The following is a 22,701-nucleotide window of genomic DNA, read 5'->3' on the forward strand; positions in this document are numbered from 1 at the left end:
GTGTGTGTGTGTGTGTGTGTGTGTGTGAGAACATTAATTTTGGGTATGGACAAAACCAGTAACTGAATCAGTCTATGGGGAAGAAATAGTCAGATGAATCTCGGGAAAACAACAAAAAAGTTACTTGCTCCCATAGTATGAATAAAATTTAAACCTGAAGCAATCTCACAAGTGTTAATCACTCGAGTAGCCATTGGCATTAATCAGTACCCAAGAAGTAGTTCTGTTTCAAAAAAGTGAATGACGATATCATTATTCCCTCAAGTGTGATATTTCTTCATTGTTGCTTATTTGGTTGGTTGTTTGGCGCAAACTAACTGTGCACCAAAACAACTAAGAGAACATCATCACCACAATGAAGTGTGGTTTTGCCGCTTAAAAGTTTTCGGGCTGTCGTCATTTTTGCCTTCAAATCCTCAAGGATCTGCGACAAAGTTGAAAATTCTGAGGATTTTTTTTTTTTTTTTTAATGGCTTCACCAGGAAATGATTACGTTTGCCTCAAAAATATTAGAGCCCAAGTTTCAAGAATAAAACCATAACGTTGCAAGAATAGACGACTTTCTTCTCACAGTGACTGCAACTCTATTCTCACAGTATAATGTTAAAGTAATGTTTTTTGATCTGTATGTGATGAAGAGGTTTTGATCTTGCCATAAAGGACTAATTGTACAGAGCAAATGTATAGAGTGAAGTACGCCTGGTCTTCTGACAAACGGCCTTTTAATGCTTTCCACATCCACGTGTTCCCATGTAATGTAAATATCTCCATCCACCCGTGTGTGCAAGGGTCCGTGCAGACACGTGGTGGGCGACCGCGTGCAAGCGGTGTTTTACAACCACACGGACTGAACAGCGACCACACATTTGCAAAGCAACGAACAACAACGAATAACTGCTTCGCTTCATGCTTGCGTGTGGAAATCCATTATTCCGCTCTTAATAATTCAAATTTAAAATAACTTAGACAAATAGCTCCACCGCCAGATGCAAGGAATAGGCCCGGTTGCATCAACAAGGTTTGAGATTAGCCCTGATGAGATGCATTCATCATTGATGAATAAAGAGTCTGGAGCAACAGAATTAAATTTAAATTTGGTTTAAGAGTATAAATTAAACTGCGCTTCAAAGAGAGGTTTCAATTGAATCTGTCTTCGTTTTAACTAGGTTTAAAGTTAGGTGCAACAGAATTTAAACTCAAGCTATTTACTTTTAAAGTTAAAGATTGTTTGTGCAATCTGGCCATGACTTGATTGACTATCCCGTGTCTTTAACCTTCTTGTGCTGCTTCGAATCAATCCAAAGGAATATCTGGTGGCTGGTTAGCTCCCTGATTTAAACCATGCAAGAAATGCAATTGAGAATTGTTGGAACCGAAATCCAATTGAGAAATCTGGAATGAGAACCGTCCACATTGAAACGATGCCCAACCCTACTTGGAAGACATACATAACCTGAAATGTAGAATGAATGGAACCGCGTGTGCATCTGGGGTCTGCATGCAAGTCCAAAGCGGTCTGTGGACGGGCAATGCAGAAACCGTACAAGAGCCTTAACACGGCAGCTGCTGTCACGTTGAGCTGCCTTGTGATCAGAAATATACAATTGTTTCCCATTTCTTGAAAGAGAGCGTTTAAAATCAATGATGAATAAAGAGACGCATCGGAAAATCAAGACCCCATCACCTAATCACGTTTGTTACATACGATATATTCTGGTGAATTCCCTTCTGTCTTGATAGTTTTGTTTTTTTCTTGTAATTGTTATAAGAATCAAGTTGTAATTTGGGTGGCAGCTCCCCTGTAAGGACTTGGTCTTTGGAGCTGGAGGGTCACAGTTTGAACCCTGTTGCAGACAGAAGTTGCAATTAGTTGTTGGAGTGATGGAATGTCAATTTTGCCCCCCTCCCTCCCCCAGCCCCCCAACACACACACGTCCCATCCCCTTCATTCAGTAAAGGGCCACAGTCGCTGTTTGCGCGCCGCCTCTCTCCGTCTTATTTCCTTGCATGCCTGCATGCTTGAGTCCTCTGCTTGTCTCGGTGGTGTGCAGCAAAATGCACATCCGAGTGTAGATTGTTTTTTCCTATTTCGACTGAGGTATCATGAACAGTATGATTCAAAGAAATAAATAGGTGATGTAGCTGGTGATGTAAAGTCAAAGTTCTCTCACAAACGTCAACACATAGACCAATCCTCTTGGATATTATTGTCCTGCTATATTCACAAAACGACATTTTTTCTGATGATATTTACGCTTGATGAACATATTATGTTGTCTTTTTGGGATTATCAGATATTAGACTAAAATCTAAACGAAAATGTGTGAGGTGACCTGAAGAGGCTTGTGCTGTGCCCTCATAATAGAACGCATTTAGAATGCTTTTGCATGTAAGAGTCGGAGAATGCTGATAGACTCCTACCCGAAAAGTCTGAATGCTGTAATTAAATCAATAGAGGCTTTCACCAAGTATAAATTTAAGCGCGTTTCTTTTTTAGGTTTCTGGATTGAATAGTAGAGGTGCTTTTCTGGCAGGATACTGAACAGTGGGTTAGCATGTCTGCCTCACAGTCTGGAGATCTGGGTTCGAATCTCCTTTGGAACGTCACTCTGCGAAGTTCACGTTCTCAAAAAAATCCCTAAATCATGTTTCTTCAGGTTCAGGGCGAAGACGAGCCAGATGTGGAAGTGTTTTACGTCCAGTGTCTGTACAACTACAGTGTTAGATGTTGACAAATGTTACTGGTCAATGAGCCCCTGTCCTTCCACTGTGCACGTCTGCGCTATTCAAAAGGAGCGCCTTGATTTGATATCCCCGCACAGAAACTTGACGTGCGTCTCCCCGCGTCCTCTTGTTATCTTCAAATTACATTTCTCTCTGATGAATTGCATTTCACGCTTCACCGAGTCGTGCGACAATAAGGGCAATCTCAGCTATTAAAATGCTTTGAGAACAGTTGGTGGCAACTCAAGATTTCGTCAGTTATTTCTGTATTTTTATCAACTTGTCGAGTTTCAGAAATCGTTTTCCGAGATGTAAAAGGCTGCTGCTGTTGATTAGAGCATAATTGGACACTGCCGTGTCGAATTATTGCAGTAAAACGAAGCAATTTTGTTATTAGAGGTGTGCGTAAGAATGATGACTGAAGCTCATCTATCTGTAAGGATGGTCGAACAAAATGCAAAACTGGCAAGTTGTTTTTTGAGAGATGCTTGTAATTTTTTTTTTTTTTTTTTTTGGTGACTGTTGAGGTGCCCTTGAGCAAGGACACCCCCCACCCCATACCCGCAGCTCAAAGGGTGCAGCTGTTTGCGCACTTTCTTTCAATCTCACATCTCTTCTCGTGTCTCCGCATGTGTGATTTGGTTGGTCTTTTTTGATGGCTTTAATTCACTATTTGAAACATTTTGGTGTCATCTCACGAGAGATACCCATTTTGCGAAGATGCTTTTACGGAGGGAATTTTGGATTAGTTCAGAAATCCTTTGACTGTTGCACGGGAGAAATTCCTTCATCTCATACGGCAGCGTCTCCTAACTGAGCTCACCATGCAGGATGTTGACGTACGGTATGGACTCATCGGCCTTGTCAGTTCTATCCACTCTTTTTTTTCTTTTTTTTTTTTAAGCGATATACCCAATGAGCCACTCTTCGGGAAGCCACTTAAGTCATTCAGCTGCAGGCTGTGTCCATGTGACGTCAATTAAATCAGTGTGGCATAGAAGCACAGATCCAAACTCATCTCTAAAAGCATCCGTCAGCTAGAACAAATAATAATACATCACTGATGTGTGTTGTTGTGCTACACTGGGTGAGTGAATTGTGTTCCTCGTGGGCTAGTTGAGTCATCAATCTGCGCAGGAAATGGTGATAAAAAGGCAATGGCTTTTGGCAGCAATGTCATCATATCATGTGGGCAAATTTGCACGTTAACTAGTGCAGTCGTGGCATATGACTACAGTTAGAGGAGCGCAATATGGCCTGAGGCATTAATCTATACCCTAATGGAGTTATCATACCTTGTGCACATTACGTTTATATTTAAAGCCATCGGGCCTAATCCTCTTGGGATGTATCTGGGAACTGGTTGCGAATGAAGTAAAATCTGTTGCTAAATCATATATGTCTGTTACGTTTACGTCACAGGATAATCTGTAAGCGACTCCTTCCGTCTCTCCCCAGAGAGTGCGCGTGTGGCCCCACTTGACGTTCCATGATGATTGGTGCTGACCGGCCACTCTGAGTTCCAGCCGCCGTCGTAGAATCCCGTTGATGAAGACGAGGGGCGTACTTTCCGCTCCAGGACGAGATCATGGTGAAAGCTCAGAGACGCCAGCCAGCGAAAGATGGGAAGCGAGGCACAGAAAAGGGAGGCGGGCTGAGAAAAGGTAAAGATGGAACAAAGGACCTGAGGAGAAAGAAGCAGAAGAAGAAAGAGTCACACACATTTCGGAAGAAGACTTTGGCGGGTCAAGTTCAAGATGCACTGGATTGTTGTGTTCTGCTCACCCGTCTGGAGGAGAAATGTGCCGTGGGTAAGCCGAAGGATGCGCAGAAAACCTGCAAGCAACCAAGTGTTAAGACCAGTAAGAAACCGCAGTCTTCTCAAAACAGGACCAAAATTCACAAGTCTCATCAAAAGTTAAAGAAATCTACTTGTCAACAACCACTGGAACCAAAAAGTAGCAAATCTGACACCTTACTGATGTGGCCCCCGCTTGTTCCGGAGCCTCGCAGGAGAAGAATGGCTTCTCTCAACGCAGAGGCTGTCAACAGCCTGCTGCTCTATAGGGCCGATCCCTTGGCATCCAGTCTCATTAAGAAAGAGCAGTCTTTGAATCAAGCGCCGTCTAAAGGTGAATGCAGACCCCATAAAGCCAAAAAGGTTCTTCGGGGAGGGAAAACAGACCTGAAAAAAAGTCGTAAAAAACAAAAACGGCCCACGGCGGAGGCGCCGCCGGTCGACTGGTTGACTTTGTTCGCCCCGACGCCTCGGCGACAGGCGGGCCTCACTGCTGCTACGCTGCTCAAACTCACCGGTTCCCTCTATGGAAACAAGCGGCAAAAGAAGCAGGAGTCCAAGCCTGCCGGCGAAAGTAAAGCGAAGGCTTTAACTCAGGTTGAGATTAGTGGTAAACCTTTAAGTGGAGCAACACTGCAGACCAAAAGAAGAACAAATCCAAAACACAATGAGCAGCTAAAGCACATTAAACAGGGTAAAGAGGATCCAGGCTTTCCGGCCCAGGGATTCTGTAGTCTTTGTAAGACGGAAGCTGTGGATCCCGAGTGGAAGTCTAATGGACAGGATTGTTTAAAATCCCCGCTCCACTGCGGCTCGGCACTCGGATTCTCCTTAAAAACAATCAAAGAGGAGCAGGAGGAGACAGACGTCTCCTCCTGCTACTGCTGCAGCCAGGAGAGATGTGTGGAGTACTGTCACAGACTGGCCCTCTTCCTCAAGGACAAGGCCGTCAAGGAACCCGACGACGAAGGTTCACTCTCCGAGGTGTTCTACCACCATCACCACCACCACCACCATCACCACCTCCACCACCCGGCAGCCATAACCATCACGCCGCACGCGTACGCCTGCTTCCCCAGCTACTGCGTCCACTTCAGCCACCCGGACACCTCGCCGTCCTCCATGACGCCCCTCACTCTGTGCCCAAAGAGCAGCAAGAGACCCAAACTGCTGCCCAGCTCTGGCCCGCAGCCCTCAGGGATTTCCCATCCAGTCTACTGCTGCACCTCTGTGGAAGCGTGCTACGGAGAGCCCTGCAGGATCAACGGCTATTCCACCTACAGCAGTGTGATTCCGGCCATTTCCAGAGGAGATTGCGCCAAATGCACCCGTGGCATCAACAGAGGTGAGTGCACATTTCAGTCCATGTTTTGTTGGCGCTATCTGAAATGTTAGTTTTGTAGTCTTGGATCAAAATAAACATCAAGCTTGAGGGGATGTGTAGATAAGGAAGAGTTATTCTTCAGTACAAAGTCCCTCTGGAGGCATTTCCTGCTTTTCCATGCGTGGGTCCAGTCACCCAGAGGCTCCCATTTGGAGATGCAAAATTCCATGTCATTTCAAGGGGCTCAGATTAGCAATTCTAATTCAGTATAATTAAACATGTTTTGCTCAATTTAGTATAAATTTACCCTGACGGTCATTTGCAAATGAAAAGTGGTGGAAGCTCTGAAAGAGAAAACAAAAAGCTTCGGAACGTTGTCTGATATCCAACCATTTTTTTTTCCCCCAATAGGAAATAAGCATTGCAAAGTTAAACTGTCACCATTATAAAACCCTCAATTTGTTTTTATACTTTTTATACCATTTGATAATTTTTTTTAACATTACCCTTGAATATAAATGGCATAATTAGGGAGAATTTGATTTTGAAAATGCGAATATGGCGATGATGCTCCAATAACTTCCGTGAACAACCCAGGCCAAACTTAGCTCCTCCCTGACACACAAAGAGTTTGTGTGTCACTTCAACAATACTTCCTGAACAGCAATGACTCTTATCCTATTGCTGTGGTCTTTGGCGCCATCTTGTGGGATCTTGGGACATTAAAGCACGAAAAGTTTTTCAGCAAACATCTGAAAAGTTTCCACAGTAGAGCTGAGATTTATTCACCAGGCATCACGCCCACTATACAAGTGAGGATAAGCGGTACAGAGAACGAATGCATTAATTGCGCACTCACACGGAAGTTGTAGCTTGTCCCATTGAGATAATCAGATGCGTGGGGACAACACCAACAGCTTTCAACACAAGGTGGCGTGTACACAGAATCTCTGCTTTTAAACTTAGACTCTGGTTGCGCCTGCCAGGGTTCCACTTCTGTTAAAGTCTAAGATCCGATATCGTAAGCTGGCAAAGTAGCGCTTCCACATCTTCAACATTTGTGTCCTCTTCACTATTAAAAAAGAACATCAAGAAATAGATGCTTCACAGTGCTCTAGTCTTGGCCAAGCTCCATTTTGTACAACTGCTGGAGGTTCCACTGAAGTACTTTTCTATAGGATGTAAGAACTTACAAAAAAAAAAAGACTTCCATAATCTCTGTTACAAAGATTGGGGTCGTAGGAAATTTCATGTTTGTTGTTTTCTAAACCACAATAACATGACCTTAAATATTGAACTGGAGCAATCTTCCTTCATTTTTATTTGTATTGTGCCAATACAAATAAAAATGGGCCATGAGTTCCAATCAGTTCCAGTCATCTAAGATCCACTTGATCGTCGCAGTGTGAAGCCTGTTCAGAAGAAGTTGTCTATTATTTGGGGGGAAAAAAGAAAAAAAAAAAAGGAACTCGTTGAGCGAATCCCCTACAGTGCTGACTGCATAAAAGCGTCGCAAATTGTGAACAACTCCAGTTTTTCTCCGGGCGTGCTTCTTTGTTGTTCTTTGTTCGCATCTGCCTTCTTAATTATTTGAGAATTTACCTCAAATAATCTGACAAACCAAAAACGTCACTGCAAAAATACTGTCAATCTGTTTACTCAGCTACATATTGTCCCGGGGCAGGCTTCTATTTATTTATTTTTATTAATTTATCAAAAGGCGATTTATGTACTATTGTGCTGCTGCTTTGCTTATTTAACAGAATTAGAGCAAAAGCCCTGACGAATCGAATGTCATGGCATCTCCAATGCAATTCAAAACTTTTCAGGGGCCGTCAATTACTTGTGGTTGTTTGCTATTTCCAGCAGGATTCAGTATTTGCGCTTCTTTCTTGTAATTTCCTTTTGGGGAAAAGTTTTGTCTTTTATTTTGTCTTGATTGGATGATAGTCATCCTTTGTGATATTGTGCTTCACTTTTCATGGTCTCATCGTTTCTGTTGTGGATTTTTCACTACATTGCTGGATTTTGCTATGATAATTTTTCCACACGGACTCTTACTGCCGACTCGCAGAAAATGCGAGACATGTGAAAAGAGTTTATAAAAGGCAAAGAATGTTCAAAGTTTGGGAACATTTCACACTTCCAAAAGGAAAAGGAATTGCACTGAACTCACTTCCAGTAATGTAAACATCGTCACCTAAATTCAAGAACACACTACTGTACTAAAACGGTGTATTCTGCTGACAAACTGTGACGAGAATACACCGCCATCGTTTAGCAAGGGGTAGATTTGACTTTTTCAGCCAGTCGTGAAGAATAAGAGGTTGGAGAGGTTTGTGTTGACATGGAGCCTGAAGCGCGCTGTTGAGTGAAAAATGACTTATCCTCTGTGGCTGTTGTTCTGAAAGTCATGTGCCCCACATAAATATGCCATTGTAATGGTTGAAACATTAATCTCCAGAGGGGGCAATGCAAAAAGTGGTGGACGCTCTGCATTGTGTTAGCAGGTGCTGGCCGAAACAGCGAGCGACTTTTTGTCTTTGGCTTGATAATTTCTCATGTGCCTTCCACCATACTAGCAGGGTGATGATGTCTCACCAATAAAAAGTGCTTTAAAAAAATCTGTGGTGTCACAGTCCACCCACTCGGGGCACTACAGGGAGAAGTAAATAGAGATGTGAGGCATAGATAGGTTATGAGGAATAAAAGAGATGGAGGAAAAAAGTAGAGTTGTAGCAGAAGAGAGTGCTGGGGAAATCTATATGACTTCTGTGTGCACCCCTGCCTTTTAAAGTCACACACATTTAAAGCCACAGATACTAACTACAGTGTAGAATGTGAAAATGCTGGACAAATATTAAAATGAGGGTATGCCCACGATGAGTTTTCCTTGAGTGCGCGACAAATGATTGACGCTCTTCGTGTCTTTTATTGGTTGTAATGTTTCCCCACAAGATAGGGCTCGAGACAGCAGATTTTGTTTCACAGATCATATTTATCATGCACCACTGTTAAGTTATATCGTCTGTTTTAACAAATCCAAATCTTTTTTTTTTTTATTTGCCAAGTCTGAGACATATCTTTTTTTTTTCTACATCAATTTTTTTGTTACGAACATGGTTATTGGTAATGATGGGCCAAAAAATGCCTCGATTCGGTGCGTGTCGGTTCCAAGAAAATCGTGTGACCGATGACAAAAGGCTTCAATACAATACAATATCCATGTATCCATTATCCAAACCGCTTATACTCATGAGAATACATATTTATTTATATAGCGCTTTCGCAACAGCTGCAGCTGTAACAAAGTGCTTTAATGATTTATGAAGCTTCATTTTGCCATATTAGGACACTCTTTAACATTATTTCAAGATTTCATCTCCCAGATTTTCTACTCTACAACAAGTGTCAGTAGAGAGCTAATGTGAATGAAACATCAAGTAATGATTCTTAATCTGAAGCAATTCCCCTGGTGGTTCAGGAGGCTTCATTTTAACCATCACTAGTTATGGGCAGTTGCTGGCTGTTTATTTATTTATTTTTTAAAAAGATCTGAATGGCTCCATCAATACTGGTTTTGGAAATGCAGCGAACCAGCACCACACATGTAGGGGATGCCACTCTGCCAAAATTACATTACATTACAGAATGGGAAAGGTGAAAGTGATCAGCAAGGCGAGCAGCATGCTGTACGTCTACTGACAAGAACACAACTGCCAATCAGTGGCTGGCAAAACAATAGCGACACTCTGATTGAATCAGTAGGTATTTTTTTTTGTGATGCAACGGATTTTAACTGAAAACAAAATGCCGGCAAATGGTGAAAACCAAAATGAATAACACTCATACAAAAAATATGTGAAACACTACACCTGCAAACCCAGAAACCGCTATGTAATGGATTTTACTGTAGTGTATTGTATTAATCAGAGAGCTTTTGTGTGATTATTATATGTGTGACTGGCATGGAATGTAATAGTATAATAGCACATCTGGATTTTCTAATCCTGTTTATTATTAGAAATGTCACAATATAATGCTACACGGCGATTAAAATGTAAGAATGAATAACGCTTTGGTTTCTCAATGCATACGTTATCTCATTTGGGTTTTTGTATTCGATCTAATTAGATTGTGCGAGTGTACCTAACAGAGTGCCCATTGTCTTTCTTAGTGTCTCGCTACCTTCTCTGTTCTTCCCTTAGACGACTACTCATCAACCCTCAAAGACCACCACATCCCGTCGTCCGTTCCCATCTGTCCCAGCCCGAGAATCCTCACTGGCTGCCCCATTCCCGCAGTGCCTCCAGCCAGCCAATCAGTGCCCCTTGTTCAGACGCCTCTGTCTGACCCCAGCCAACCGCAGCCCCCACTGCAGGTGGCCAAGGAGTGTCCGCAGAGCGCCAAGCCTCCCAGCGGGTCTCGGTCTGGCGCCCGCAGCACGGGAAGCATCAGCTCGCTTGTGTTCCCGCTCAAAAAGGAAAAGAAGCAGAAGTTGGGCTCTGCCGGAGCCAGAGGGCAAGCGCTTGCCAAGCAGCCCAAGAACGGACGTCAAAAAAGCACCAACGGCTGGCGCCCCGTCGGCCTCCCCTTTGAAAAAGAAGTTTTCTCTTTGGTACGTAGACAGAAGTCACTCTGCTACTTTATGACTCTGCCAACATGCATCACGGTCCGTTATCGTCTTGACCCATCTTCAGCTTTGATTTGTTTGGATTTTATATTCATTTTCACCTTAAGAATTAATGAAAATACCAGTTATTTATATTGAATTTATCTTCTTTATAAAACATCTACTGCAAACGTTGTATCGGTAATATTTGAAGTCAAATCATTTCAGCATACGTGACTGTAAGTGTTTACTCAAGTATTTACTGTCATTCTGGCTTTGTTAATTTGTGACCGCAGCTCAGTGATAGTGTACTGTGCATTCAGCCTTTTGGGTTATGTCGGCACTTTTGGAACAGAGCCCCATCCAAATTGGAAGGCAGTTAGAAGGATGCACTGAATTCACATTTCTGTTGAGTCACAAGAGTCAGTCAGTCCAAAAACCATCGTGCGGTTTCTTAGCCGCAGCCCCTCACAACTTATCAGTCGCTTGTTGCCAGACAACACGACTCAATGCGTCCTGCCGCCTGTATTATCCCAGGGAGAGGAAGCTGTGGTGCCGAGGAAGTGTTTCCAGGGAGTCGAACGGGACGGAGAGCTGATCCGGGTCAGGGACACAGTTCTGCTGAAGTCCGGGCCGAGGAAAAAGTCTCTTCCTTATGTGGCAAAGATCTCAGCACTGTGGGAGGAGCCTGAGACAGGTAATAGAAACGCTGTGTTGTGAATTTTGACTTTGCATAGTGATCGAATGAAGACCCCCTATAAAAGTTCTAGTTCATTTAGGCTTCCCAAACCTTTTGTGATAAGTATATCATATGCATGTTTTTGTTGTGTTTCTTTCCCAGGAGAGTTAATGATGAGTTTGTTTTGGTACTACCGTCCAGAACACACACAAGGAGGACGCAACCTTCATGTACATTGTCAGGTGACGAGCTTATTTGCCCAATAACATCATTGACTGATATATGAATGTCTATGCACAGCCCACAGACTACAGCTCAGTGGTGGGCTTTAAAACATTCAATCTATAATCTATTGTAGCTGATATTCATTTTCATTTATGTGCAGAATGAAATCTTTGCGTCCCGTCACCAAGATGTGAACAGCGTGGCCTGTATTGAAGATAAATGCTATGTCCTGACACTGGCACAGTATTGCCGGTAAGAAACACATCAACTTCATTTTCTCCTGTTTGGCTGTTGATCATATGAACACATACACATCATTTATATACACGTGTCTGTGCATCCAACACAGACACTTAATTTAAACGTGTGCATTCACATAAATACTTTGGGCCCTCGTTTTGTGCACAGCCTAAATCGAGTGTAAAGCGCAATTGTGCATATTGGGTGGAATTTGTTTTCATTTTTTTTCATGGGCAAGCGGGCGTTTGCGCCGTGGTCAAAGTGAACACAGCTGACTTTGAAGCAGTTCCTCTCATTCCTTTTAAATTCAGTGCAGGAGATAAACACACAGTCTTTGACATGGTGAAAGCAGAAAGAGACTTGGTGGAGTCCATGCAGAAGATTGAAGCATCCAAGATCTTCACTTGACCACTGTGAAGTGGGCACTTGGAGATTGCCTTCCACTCCAGTTGTTCCTGTCTGTGTCTGACCCCCCTCGCATAGCTGTCTGCCGCAATTTTGAAGAAAATATGCTTTGCACCAGAGCCTAGCTCTGTGAGCTATTTTCCACCAATAGTCCATCATACACATAGCAGATATCAGAAGAAATCAGACAATATTACATTACATACACAAAAGTAATAAGTGATAGTAAAATGCAAATGTAAACATTTCTTTTCAAAAAAAACGCATTTGTCCTTTCACAAGTAAATATGTCTATGTATTCCCATAAAACATTTTACTGACATTTGTTCCTAGGGGTGTAACAAAACACTGAATCGGAAAAGCGGTTTTTGATTTCAAAGATGCGAGTGCGTGGAATCGAACCGAATCAAATCCTTCCACTTGAAAATATATCAAACGTATCGAATCATCTTTTATTGGACCGTTATATCTTAGACAGTTTTAGGACGGGGGGCGGGGATGTGGTGCGGCGGGATCCTTTCGCCGTCCTCCGCGTGTTCGTTTGAATTCGGGTTGAGTTAATGTGTGAAATCAGAGGCTGGAAATGGAGAAGTTGTTTCATGAAGATTTTATCAGAACGTTCCGGGCACAAGTGTGATACAAACAACGGTTGTGATCAGAGCACAAATGCGCAAAAGCAATATCTCAAGGCAAGTCTTAAATACTCTAAGCAGGGCGTCGCTTTCAATCGATACTTTACTTTCGTTTTCCCGATGACTGTTGCAGCGCTTTCGTTTCTCCCAAAACTGTTCCAATACTTTCATTTACGAATAACATAACTGTTGCAGCACATTTGTCTCTAGCAGGTTTGAATAAGACTGGGTGGGTGAAACCGGAAGTCAGCAAAGAGGATGCATGCACAGCGTTGTGTGGTATTCATCTGCAAAGTTGTCAAAAATAGTCTCGTCGCTAAGGAAGTTCAAAGCGAGGTCACACCATCAGGTTCAAAGCGAGGTCACAACATAGTCAAATTGTGTCTGTTCGTAATATGCCGTCAAGCTGATAATGCACATCGCTAAATTATGGCTTCAATATCCACCATACTAGCTGTACCGAAATCGAATAGTACCACTTTCAAATCGCATCATCTGTGAATCGTTTCGCACGAGTCGGATTGAAAACTATACCGAATCGTCTTTTGTGGAGAGATACACAGAGCGATTTGTTTCCCATTTCCAGATTTTGTGCCTTGGTAAAACGGCGCGGGGAGGGCGTACCCAACAGCGCCGCCTCCCTCCTCGTCCCCGCTGCCGTCGGCCACGCCGCTCCCAGCCACCGCTGCGTGCCAGACGACGTGGACCCAGAGCTCGTCTTTTTCTGTCGCCACGTCTACGACTTTCGCTACGGGCGCCTCCTCAAGAACCTGCAGTAGCGGCGGACAAGCAACGGAACAACACAGGGACATGAGATAAGGTGGTTTCATCCGCCTCGACTTAAATGAGCTCTCAGCCCCGCTGCCTGCGAAAGGGAGGGCCTGGACGTTTGAGGATGAAGGAACGTGAGATTACTTTCTCTTTGAAATTTCACAATGATACGACACACACCTGTGAAGTAAACGTTAAGGTCTGACGCGTTGCATCGAAGCGATAATGGCTGTCCAAATGGGTTTAATCATACACTGCTTCCTGTTTTGAGTGCGCTCTGTGTAGAATGTTCTCCTGCAGGTCTTAGAAATGTGCCATTTGATGGATTTGAAGGAGCTTATACGCGACTAATGGAAGTATCTGCCTATCACTCGCGCACAGGCGCAACATCAGAGGCCTTTACTTCCATCATTGCTTACCGCGAATGTAGGACTTTCCCCTCATGCAATCATGCAAAGATCACACTTTAAGATGGACGGAGTGAGGATTGCTGCCATTCAAATATCTCTCTGTCATCATCTATAAGAAGTTAAAAATGTACGCAGTGTCACATCTGTATTTTGAAAAATAGAAGGAAAAAAAAAGACAAAATCAGACAAGTATTTTCCTTAAAACACATCATGACGTATTTCTTACTTAGTGTTTGGTGGACATATCTGGCAGCCAATGGAGAAACTCAGAGAAAGTATGAATGATGTAACTAAACCTAAAATTTGAACAATGCATGTAACAAGTCTTATTATTTAGTTGTTGACCCGTGTGGTGTTAGTGGGTTGTTAAAAATTCCAAATTGTCTAAAAGTGGGCTTTCAGGGTTGTCGTAGCACAGATACCAAATGCTAACGTAGCATAGCTTTAAAAAAAAAAAAAATCAGGAGCAAGAAAAATATCTGTTTCATACAAAATTGTCTGAAATTGGACTTCTAGGGTATCCTTGGACGACATGCTAACTTAGCTTAGCACCTGAAACAAACTGATTCATATTTCCTTAACACGCAAAACAACAGCTATAGAAAGATTGCATTACTTTGTTTTTGGCAATCAATGGGGATTCTCGTAAAAAAATATCAATACACAGGGTTCTCGCAGCAACCAAATGCTAGCTTAGCACTGGAGAAAAATAAACAAGACCAAAAAACATTTTTAACACTAAATGATCAGAAAATGGACTTGCAGGGTTTTTACAGTAAACATGCTAACTTGGCTTACATGCTTGAACCAAATCGAACAGCATAGTGATCTACTCTACGCAACTGCAAATTATTTCCTTAAAACACCACACAGAAAATATTCAAGAACAGAATTCTGACTTTGGATTTGGCAGACACATCAGGTACCCAATGGAGGTGCTCGGTAAAAACACAACACAACAAATAACATTAAATCGTCGATCAATCCGAAAGTGGACTAACTCAAATTTAAATGCAGACTAGCTCCTAAAAATACAGCATACATTATTGAACGGATTTAGACTTCGTGTTCAGTGGACACATCTCGGCTAAGAGCAAAAAATGTTTTAAATAAGCTGTATTTAATGAGTGCATGTTAATAAATTACATTTAAATTAATAAATTTAAATGGTTGCGCTATGCTCAAATCATCAATAAATGTGGGGTTCTAATGATAATACCGTGATGATACATTAACTTCACCTCCGCTTTTAAAACTGAAACTCCTCTTAAAATGGCAAATTGATGACCTTCCTCCTATAAAAAATGTACCGGTAATAAAGTAAATATTACGGGACCAAATAAAAGCAACACAAATAGATATAATAGTGGCTTGATTTTGTGGTTTGTGGACTCATCTGGTGGGTAATTGAGATACTTGACTGATACTATGACCGAATGATAATAAATTCATAAATGTTTTTATTGAAAAAGGCAAACGCGGTAGAACGTGAACTGACTGGGTTATAATCAAACAGTGATGATATGTTAACTTCACATCTGTAACTAAAATTCAACTTCAAATGGCTGAAAAATGGTGGACCTGAAAAATACATTCTTTCAGAATTTGTGAGCACAAGGAGCAAAGACCAGATTTACGACGAATGTAGATTCTTGCTGAAATGATAGCAAATCTGAATGAATTTACAGAGTTGTGGTGGCACAGCAACAATACGCTAATTTGGATTTGCATCAAAAACAGAAACCAGGCTCAACAACAGCCCAACAGTACTTTCAAAGAAGCCATTGATTATTATATTAATGTAAGTGTTTTCATGTGCAGTTAGTTGCCAAAAAATCTTTGTTTAAAAAAAAAAAAAAAAGATTTCATGTCACATTTTTAAGTGACTTCAGAAGAGAATTTCCACCATGTGACGCACCCGTGCACTCAACAATTTTATTTTATTTTTTAAAAGAGTTCTACTAAGTTTATTTGCTGTAATGGGAAAAGCAAACGTAGCTTGTGAAAAGGCTGACTGTGTATTTGCATCTTATGTGGGTTGACGCCCGACTGCAGACGGTGTTAGTTCGACACTAGGTACAGTGTACTCCTATTCTCCACGCGCTGAGTCAACATGTAGACGCTTGCTAACGTTTAGCTGACGTGATGGATGATGTGTTCCTCGACGTTTGAGAGAAGACAACCTATTTATTTATTAGAGAGCGAGAATAAAAGTCAAATTTATTTTCTAAATGTCATTTTAAAAGAAGACTTTTTTTTTAGATGAGAAGAAATCTCAAGTCGCCTCCCCTTTTTAGCTCCACTGTCCCAGACACATTTGAAATATGTACACTACCCACAACAAGTTTGGTATACTCAGCTTTGGGGTGAAATTTCAGCATGAATCTAAAATGACGTTTCCAGGTGAACTCAGTTTGACCTTCTTTAATCTTAGGAATGCGTTCAGCACTTTTTTAATAACTTGTTCTTGAACAAAAAGCTGAATGACAAAATATGACAGCAGATGCTCAATCAATTAAATGACCAATATGTTTTTTTTTATGTATGTTTGTTTTTTTTTAATGCCTTTCTGTGACTCTTCCATTCTCTCTGTGGCAACTTGCTCTTCGCACAATCCATGAGTGGAACAATACATACCCAGTCCCTTGCCAATGTGAGGCTCTGAACAAGACACTACAGTGGTGCCTTGAGATACAGTCAAACCTCGGTTTTCGTCCATAATCCGTTCCAGAAGGCTGTTCGAAAACCGAAATTGTTTGAAAACGGAAACCATGCTCTTTTTAAAATAAAAATGTTTACTGAACACGTCTGCTCACAATGGAAAGCAACACGAGGAAGCGTCACTTCCTCGTCCACCCGAGGAAGCGTCACTTCCTCGTGTAAGGAAGGCGAGAGGAGTCAAATGGTGCATTCAAGTGCGCTCAGTTCATTCGAGAACCGAAATTTTTTCGTCATCCGAGGCATAAAAAACTCGAAATTTTTGGTCGAAAACCGAATTGGTTGAGAACCGAGACATTCGAAAACTGAGGTTTGACAGTACAAGATAAATTTGTGCCATGACCACGCTTGTAATTCAAAAGACTCATCTCAAATTATTTTTCCCATTGAGATGAATGGAAATGGCTTGTTCCAGCCCCCCAACCCCTCCCGCACGCCCTCCAAAATAAAAGCTATATTTTTGTAATGTGTATTTTGTTAGAAAATTCACACTTCTATGATATTTAAAGTCTACAGTACATGTAATGATGTAATCCAATTGAAGGTGAAGAATGAATCATTTTTTTGCCACGTTTCTTTGCTTGAATTCAATGGACATTGCGCTACTCTTTTTTTGGTGTGTGTGCGTGCGTGCGTGCGTGTGTGTGTCTTAGCCACCTTGGGGGCAGTATGATGCTTACATCCAGATGTACTTTGAGCCAGTCAGAACTCCTTAGTAAGCACAGTAAAATTTGTCATTTTTCGCAAAGGTTAAAGAAGATAGTGACTCATGTTTGATTATGTCTACATGTTTTGCTCTGCCATTTGTGTTTAAATATCCATCACTTATTTGGGTTATCACTGATATGTCAGCCCGTTTATTGCATTTTGCATTGTCTGTTTGCATTAAGCGGAGTAGACTTATCTGTGGTTTCCAGGAATACGGAATGTGTAATTTTCTTTCTTTTTGGTTTAGTTTGACAGTAAATTTTAACTGGGAGTGGAAATATTTTTTTCTCCCCATTTATTTTCACCGATCTCTGATTTAAAAAAAAAAAAGAAAAAAAAAGACATTCATCAATGTGTTACGAATAATGCAAACCAAATGTGGGGCGAATTGAGGATATGTAGTCATGTGAGCACATTTATATGGTTTTAGTCATAAGTGGCCGTCTGAGTGAAATCAAACAGAAAAACACGTTTGATGCTCCTGGCTGAGTGTGTCACTGAGTGGCATCAACATTTTACAACAGACTGGAAGAGTCTCAGAAAACTATAGAGGTGGAATTACTTGGAAATTAGTGGTCTGTTCATGTATTAAAAACCTGGAGATGAATTTTGCCGTTGTGTAAAAAGTGCTGAAACATTTAGCAGTTGTAAAAATGCATTCCAATGTTTTGAGAAGGTGAATTCGATTTCAGCCCAAAGGTTAGAGCACATTTTAGCTTCGTCTTATTTCCCCCGAAAGCCGAATATTCCAAACATTTGTGAATAGTGTGTACGCTGTGCACACTATTACTTAGTAATACTTGTTTGCCTGATCAGATCCGTTTCAATACATTGTTGCGGTGAATTACTGTTTGCAGTTTGAACTGCGTCTTCCGAGGTAGCTCCCCCTTCTTATTCCTCGCACAGAGAAAAGCTTTCGCCTCCTTTCTGATTTGAACTTAAGGCCCCACCCTTCAGCTTGCTGCCTTATGGAACATTGCCAGACATTTATTCGGAAAGGTGATGAAGCTCCTCCCAGCTCATCCGTGGGATATTATCAAAAAGGGTTTGACATTTGGGATAAGGGGCAGAAGTTTTTGTCATCTTTCCCGGTGGAAACACACACACACACACACACACACACACACACACACACAGCGGGCTAAAAAAATATATATATTTAGCTTTTTCTTCATGATGCATACCAGTGAGCACCGGTTAAAACATGGAGTCGTCAATTCATATATTGCCAGATTTTGTGACCCCCTCCCCCATGTTCTTTTGTTTAATTATTAAAAAGAAATTGTAGATCTCGGAGATGCATGCTTTTTATTGGGTAGATATGAAGCAGCCTTTGAAATATTATTGAATCCTTTCTCACAAAAAATTTGTAGCAAAGCACTAACAGTCGTGTGCGTGTGTGCGTGTGTGTGTGTGTGTGTGTGTGTGTGTGTGTGTGTGTGTGTGTGTGTCTCTCTCTCTATATATATATATACACACACTTACGACATATTTTTTACATTTTTTTTTAATTGAAAATCAGTTCTCCAAATGTTGCTTTTTTAATAATCAACCCATTACAGAAAATAATTTTCCCAACCTAGTTTTTTTTCATAATTAAATTTATAATACAAATATGATGTTTGTTGTTTTTTTCTTGTACAAGAATGCTACATTTAACCATTTATTTTAACGGCCTGCACAAAGCTTGTTTCGATGTTTAGGAAAGTGGCACATATTTTGGATGTGATACAGCGCTTAACTTTTTGTATAATTTCCTACTAAATTCCGATGAGAACATCTGATTGATGTGATTTGATATGAATGAATAGTAATGGATGGATGAAGTACGACCGCTTTGCTAAAGCGCAATTAAATTAAGGAAAATCCCACTCAGTGTTCTTACAGTACAGTAGAGTGCAGCATACATGCAGTATGGCCTTAGAAGTCGCTCAGCTCTCCTGATGAATCAACGTGTGATACTAGATGTCTTAATTGGTCCTCTGTGCCTGTTCCTGTAAACCCCTATTTAATTACAAAAAAAACATATATGTACATATATATATATATTCAGAGTGTTTTTTCCAAGAAGAGAAATGTGAGCAGTTACAGTTTATTTTTGATGTAACTTCCAAATGCCTTCTCTGTCATATAAGTCAGATGACACTGGTCTCATGTTTAATTGCACCAAAAAAGAGAGACAAGAGGGAGACAAGTGTGTCCCGTATGGAAAAGAAGAATTTATGAAGATCATTCCTCTGGGTGTAGAAGAACGTTCAAAATCAAATTGCGACATTGTTTCTGATGTGAGCTGTTTTATGTTTGTGTTCTCTTGCATGGCATTTTGGAAGTATCTTGGAAATATTAATCACAGCACAGTTTATTTGTATTGATTGAAATGGACCTCTGTAATATAAGACAAATATTTAATTGTAATAAATAATATATGAGCTCAAAGTGCCTGTGTGTGTGTGGGGGGAGGGGGGTTTAAAAAGAATGTCTGGGCAGTGTGAGTGCCCTTGAGGGGCTCTATGGGCCCTGCGATTGACTGGCAACCAGTGCAGAGCATAGCATGAAATAGGCTCCAGCTCACCCTGAAGTTACCCTCTGTTGAAATTCGATGGATGCCTTTTGTATGGGGTGGCCCGGTGATCCAGTGGTTAGCACGTTGACCTCACAGTGCAGAGGTGCAGGGTTCGATTCCGGCTCCGGCCTCCCTGTGTGGACTTTGCATGTTCTCCCCGTGCCTGCGTGGATTTTCTCCGGGTACTCTGCTTTCCTTCCACATTCCAAAATCATGCATGGCAAGTTAATGGAACACTTATAATTGTCCATAGGTGTGAGCGTGAGCGAGGATGGTGGTTCGTCTGTGTGTGCCCTGCGATTGGCTGGCAACAACTTCAGGGTGTCCCCTGCCTGAAGACAGCTGGGACATGCTCCAACACCCCCCACCCCCCCCTCCCCCCCGTGACCCTTGTGAGTCTAAAGCGGATTGGGAATTGGATGAATGGATGGATGACCTTTTGGATGGTTTACTTCACCCAGTCAAGTTGACTGCTGTCATAATAGATGTAGTCCACAAGAGGGCTCTCTAGCCAAAATCATCATTTTACAGGAGACGAAAAGAAAATGTCATTGCTTCGTCAAAGAGAGCAAAATATTAAAACACACACACACACACACACACACACACACACACACACACAAAAGCATGTTACAATATCCAAGCACCATAAGTGAACCATGACACCATCAGCGACCTATAAAAAGGAAAACGTTAACAATAGCAACAATTACTTGTCAAAATATAGTAGGGATTGACTTTAAAATCATTCTTTACTGCGGTAGCTGAAATTGGCCTGTTTTGAGAGGGTGGTGCTGTCACATGCAAATGATCCATCAAATACAACTTAGGCAGCGGCCGGCGTATCACTGGTGGCACACCTTTTGAAAATCACTCGACTGTGGCGGATCAGTGCATGTGACATTGTCAAACACAAATACGATATACAGTCCAAGTATTGGTTGATGACTTACTTCGTTGCTTAATGTCACACTTAATGGGTGTGCCGAGACTTTGCACACAACCATAAAAAAGTCAATGACACATGATTTCCCTTTTAAAGGGAAAAAACTGAGACAATCCCGAGAAGGTTCAATGACCAGGACTTGAAAACACATAGACCAGTTTTTCCAGGATCTTACCCGAACAGGTTAAAATAGATATTCGGCGGTAGTTATCAAAGACCTTTGGATTGACGGTTTTGAATATAGGACGAGCAATTTGGAGTCCTTGAGGGACTATACCAGACGAGAAAGATACCGTCATGGCCTTGGGTAGAATTTTTTTATATTCCTGATTATTTCATATACTTTCTGCACTTGAGGGATCGAAATCCCAAAGGGAAAAATAAAATGTACCTTTTTTTCAAGCGACGTGGATTCACATCAGATATCATCCTCCTTTGATCTGTTCTAAACATCCTTGCTTTATGTCTTGAGGGCGTTTCTCCAAAGTGTCTGTGTGGGTTGAATGTTTTGGGGTTTTATTTGTTTTTAGACACACGCGACTGGGGACAGCTAGGCCACCCCTGACCGAATGAATGTGAGTCCTCCAACTTTACAGCTTGTTTTACTCCTCATCATCTCAAATAGAGTTCTGTACTTAGGCTGTCATTTCCCATCTGCTTTCTTTTCGGGCATGGCTTTTGAACATGGTCGTAAGTGATGTTTCACTTGACATTTAAGCGGAGCACAGCTTACGCATGAAGTGCAACACTCAGCAAATGTCACAGCTGCGACAGAGAGCGCTAAAAGTGTTTAGTCACCAATACTCCTTTTAACCTTTAGAAACAGGAATGTGAAATATAGACATGATTGAAAATCAGCTGACGTATTTAGAGAACATAACTTGAAATATGTTGATTGGCACCTAACATCACAGTGTGTCCGAAATGTTCCTTGACTGTACAATTCAATACATTTACTCCAAAAGCAATTGGGTATCATGCCACTCTGTGGAAATTCTTACGACGTGAGGAGCACATATTGACGTTGAATTAATTCTGGAGAACAAATGTTTAAAAAACACGATAAAGATTAATGTTAGGTAATTGTGTTTTCGGGTACGAACATGGTCTCTGAACAAATTAAAACCCTATTTAATGACACCACTCTGACTTTTTTCTGAAGAAAAAAAACTGTTTATTCATGTGTTCTTTGTTTAAATAGCAGTAGCACTTAAATTTGTACGGATCCACGACGGTGACATGGAAGAGAAAAAAAACTTTGCATTCCTTCGCAGAAGACTGCGTTCCCTTGCAAAGAATGCGAGGGAACGCAGTTATTGCGAAATAACGCTTTTTGCGAGGGCAATGCATTTTTTTTTTTTTTTTGTGAGCGTTTATGTACTTCCAAGTAATCTGCCGGTAAACCTATTTTATTCCATTTAGAGTAAATTTAAAACCAAGTGTTCCAAGTTCTCTTCCATGACAATCCGTCGTCGATGTACTGTGGTTTGTCAAACAGGCGCGCATTTGAGGTGACAGTCGCCAAACTGACCTGGACGTACATAAATGCTCATTTTTTAAAAAACGCAATCTGCGACAGAACTTTAGGTACTTCTTTTACTACAAAGACTTATCCTCATATTCCACCTACAATTTGTAACATACACAGCTCTTGGCTTTTTTTCAATATATTACAACTTTATTCTTGTACTTTTGCGAAGAAATAGAATAGACGCTCATAGTTTCGTCTCTTAGGCACTCTCAAAGAGTTTCTTCGGCACTCATCAGCAAAGGCAGAAACAAAGAGAGGACTGTATTTTTAGTGTTTTATATATCCTGTATTTTTCATTTGTGTGTGTTAAACTTATTAACAAAGGGTTGAAAAATATGTTTGTACAAGTTCAACTGTGTTCAAAGTGTGTGACAGGGGTAAAGCTATATAAAAATATGATTTTGACTATCATTTT

The 22,701-nt window shown here is 41.3% G+C and overlaps 1 protein-coding gene across 3 annotated transcripts in view; it reads left to right on the forward strand.

Moving 5' to 3' along the window:
* Nucleotides 1-15,664, forward strand: part of bahd1 (bromo adjacent homology domain containing 1) — a 46,488-nt gene extending 30,824 nt beyond the window's left edge. For 2 of the 3 annotated variants that reach the window (XM_019887214.1, XM_019887215.1), the window contains exons 2-7: nucleotides 4,183-5,867; nucleotides 10,055-10,464; nucleotides 10,996-11,155; nucleotides 11,300-11,379; nucleotides 11,523-11,614; nucleotides 13,226-15,664. In XM_019887214.1, the coding sequence (XP_019742773.1) occupies nucleotides 4,313-5,867; nucleotides 10,055-10,464; nucleotides 10,996-11,155; nucleotides 11,300-11,379; nucleotides 11,523-11,614; nucleotides 13,226-13,418 (2,490 nt within the window). In that variant the 5' untranslated portion in view covers nucleotides 4,183-4,312 and the 3' untranslated portion in view covers nucleotides 13,419-15,664. Of the gene's footprint in view, nucleotides 1-1,121; nucleotides 1,135-4,182; nucleotides 5,868-10,054; nucleotides 10,465-10,995; nucleotides 11,156-11,299; nucleotides 11,380-11,522; nucleotides 11,615-13,225 lie in introns of those variants that run through there. The other variant, XM_019887216.1, reaches the window with a different exon arrangement.
* The last annotated feature ends 7,037 nt before the right edge of the window (nucleotides 15,665-22,701 follow it).

Source organism: Hippocampus comes, unplaced genomic scaffold, assembly GCF_001891065.2.
Source record: "Hippocampus comes isolate QL1 unplaced genomic scaffold, H_comes_QL1_v1.1 scaffold176, whole genome shotgun sequence".
Classification (NCBI taxonomy): Eukaryota; Metazoa; Chordata; class Actinopteri; order Syngnathiformes; family Syngnathidae; genus Hippocampus; species Hippocampus comes.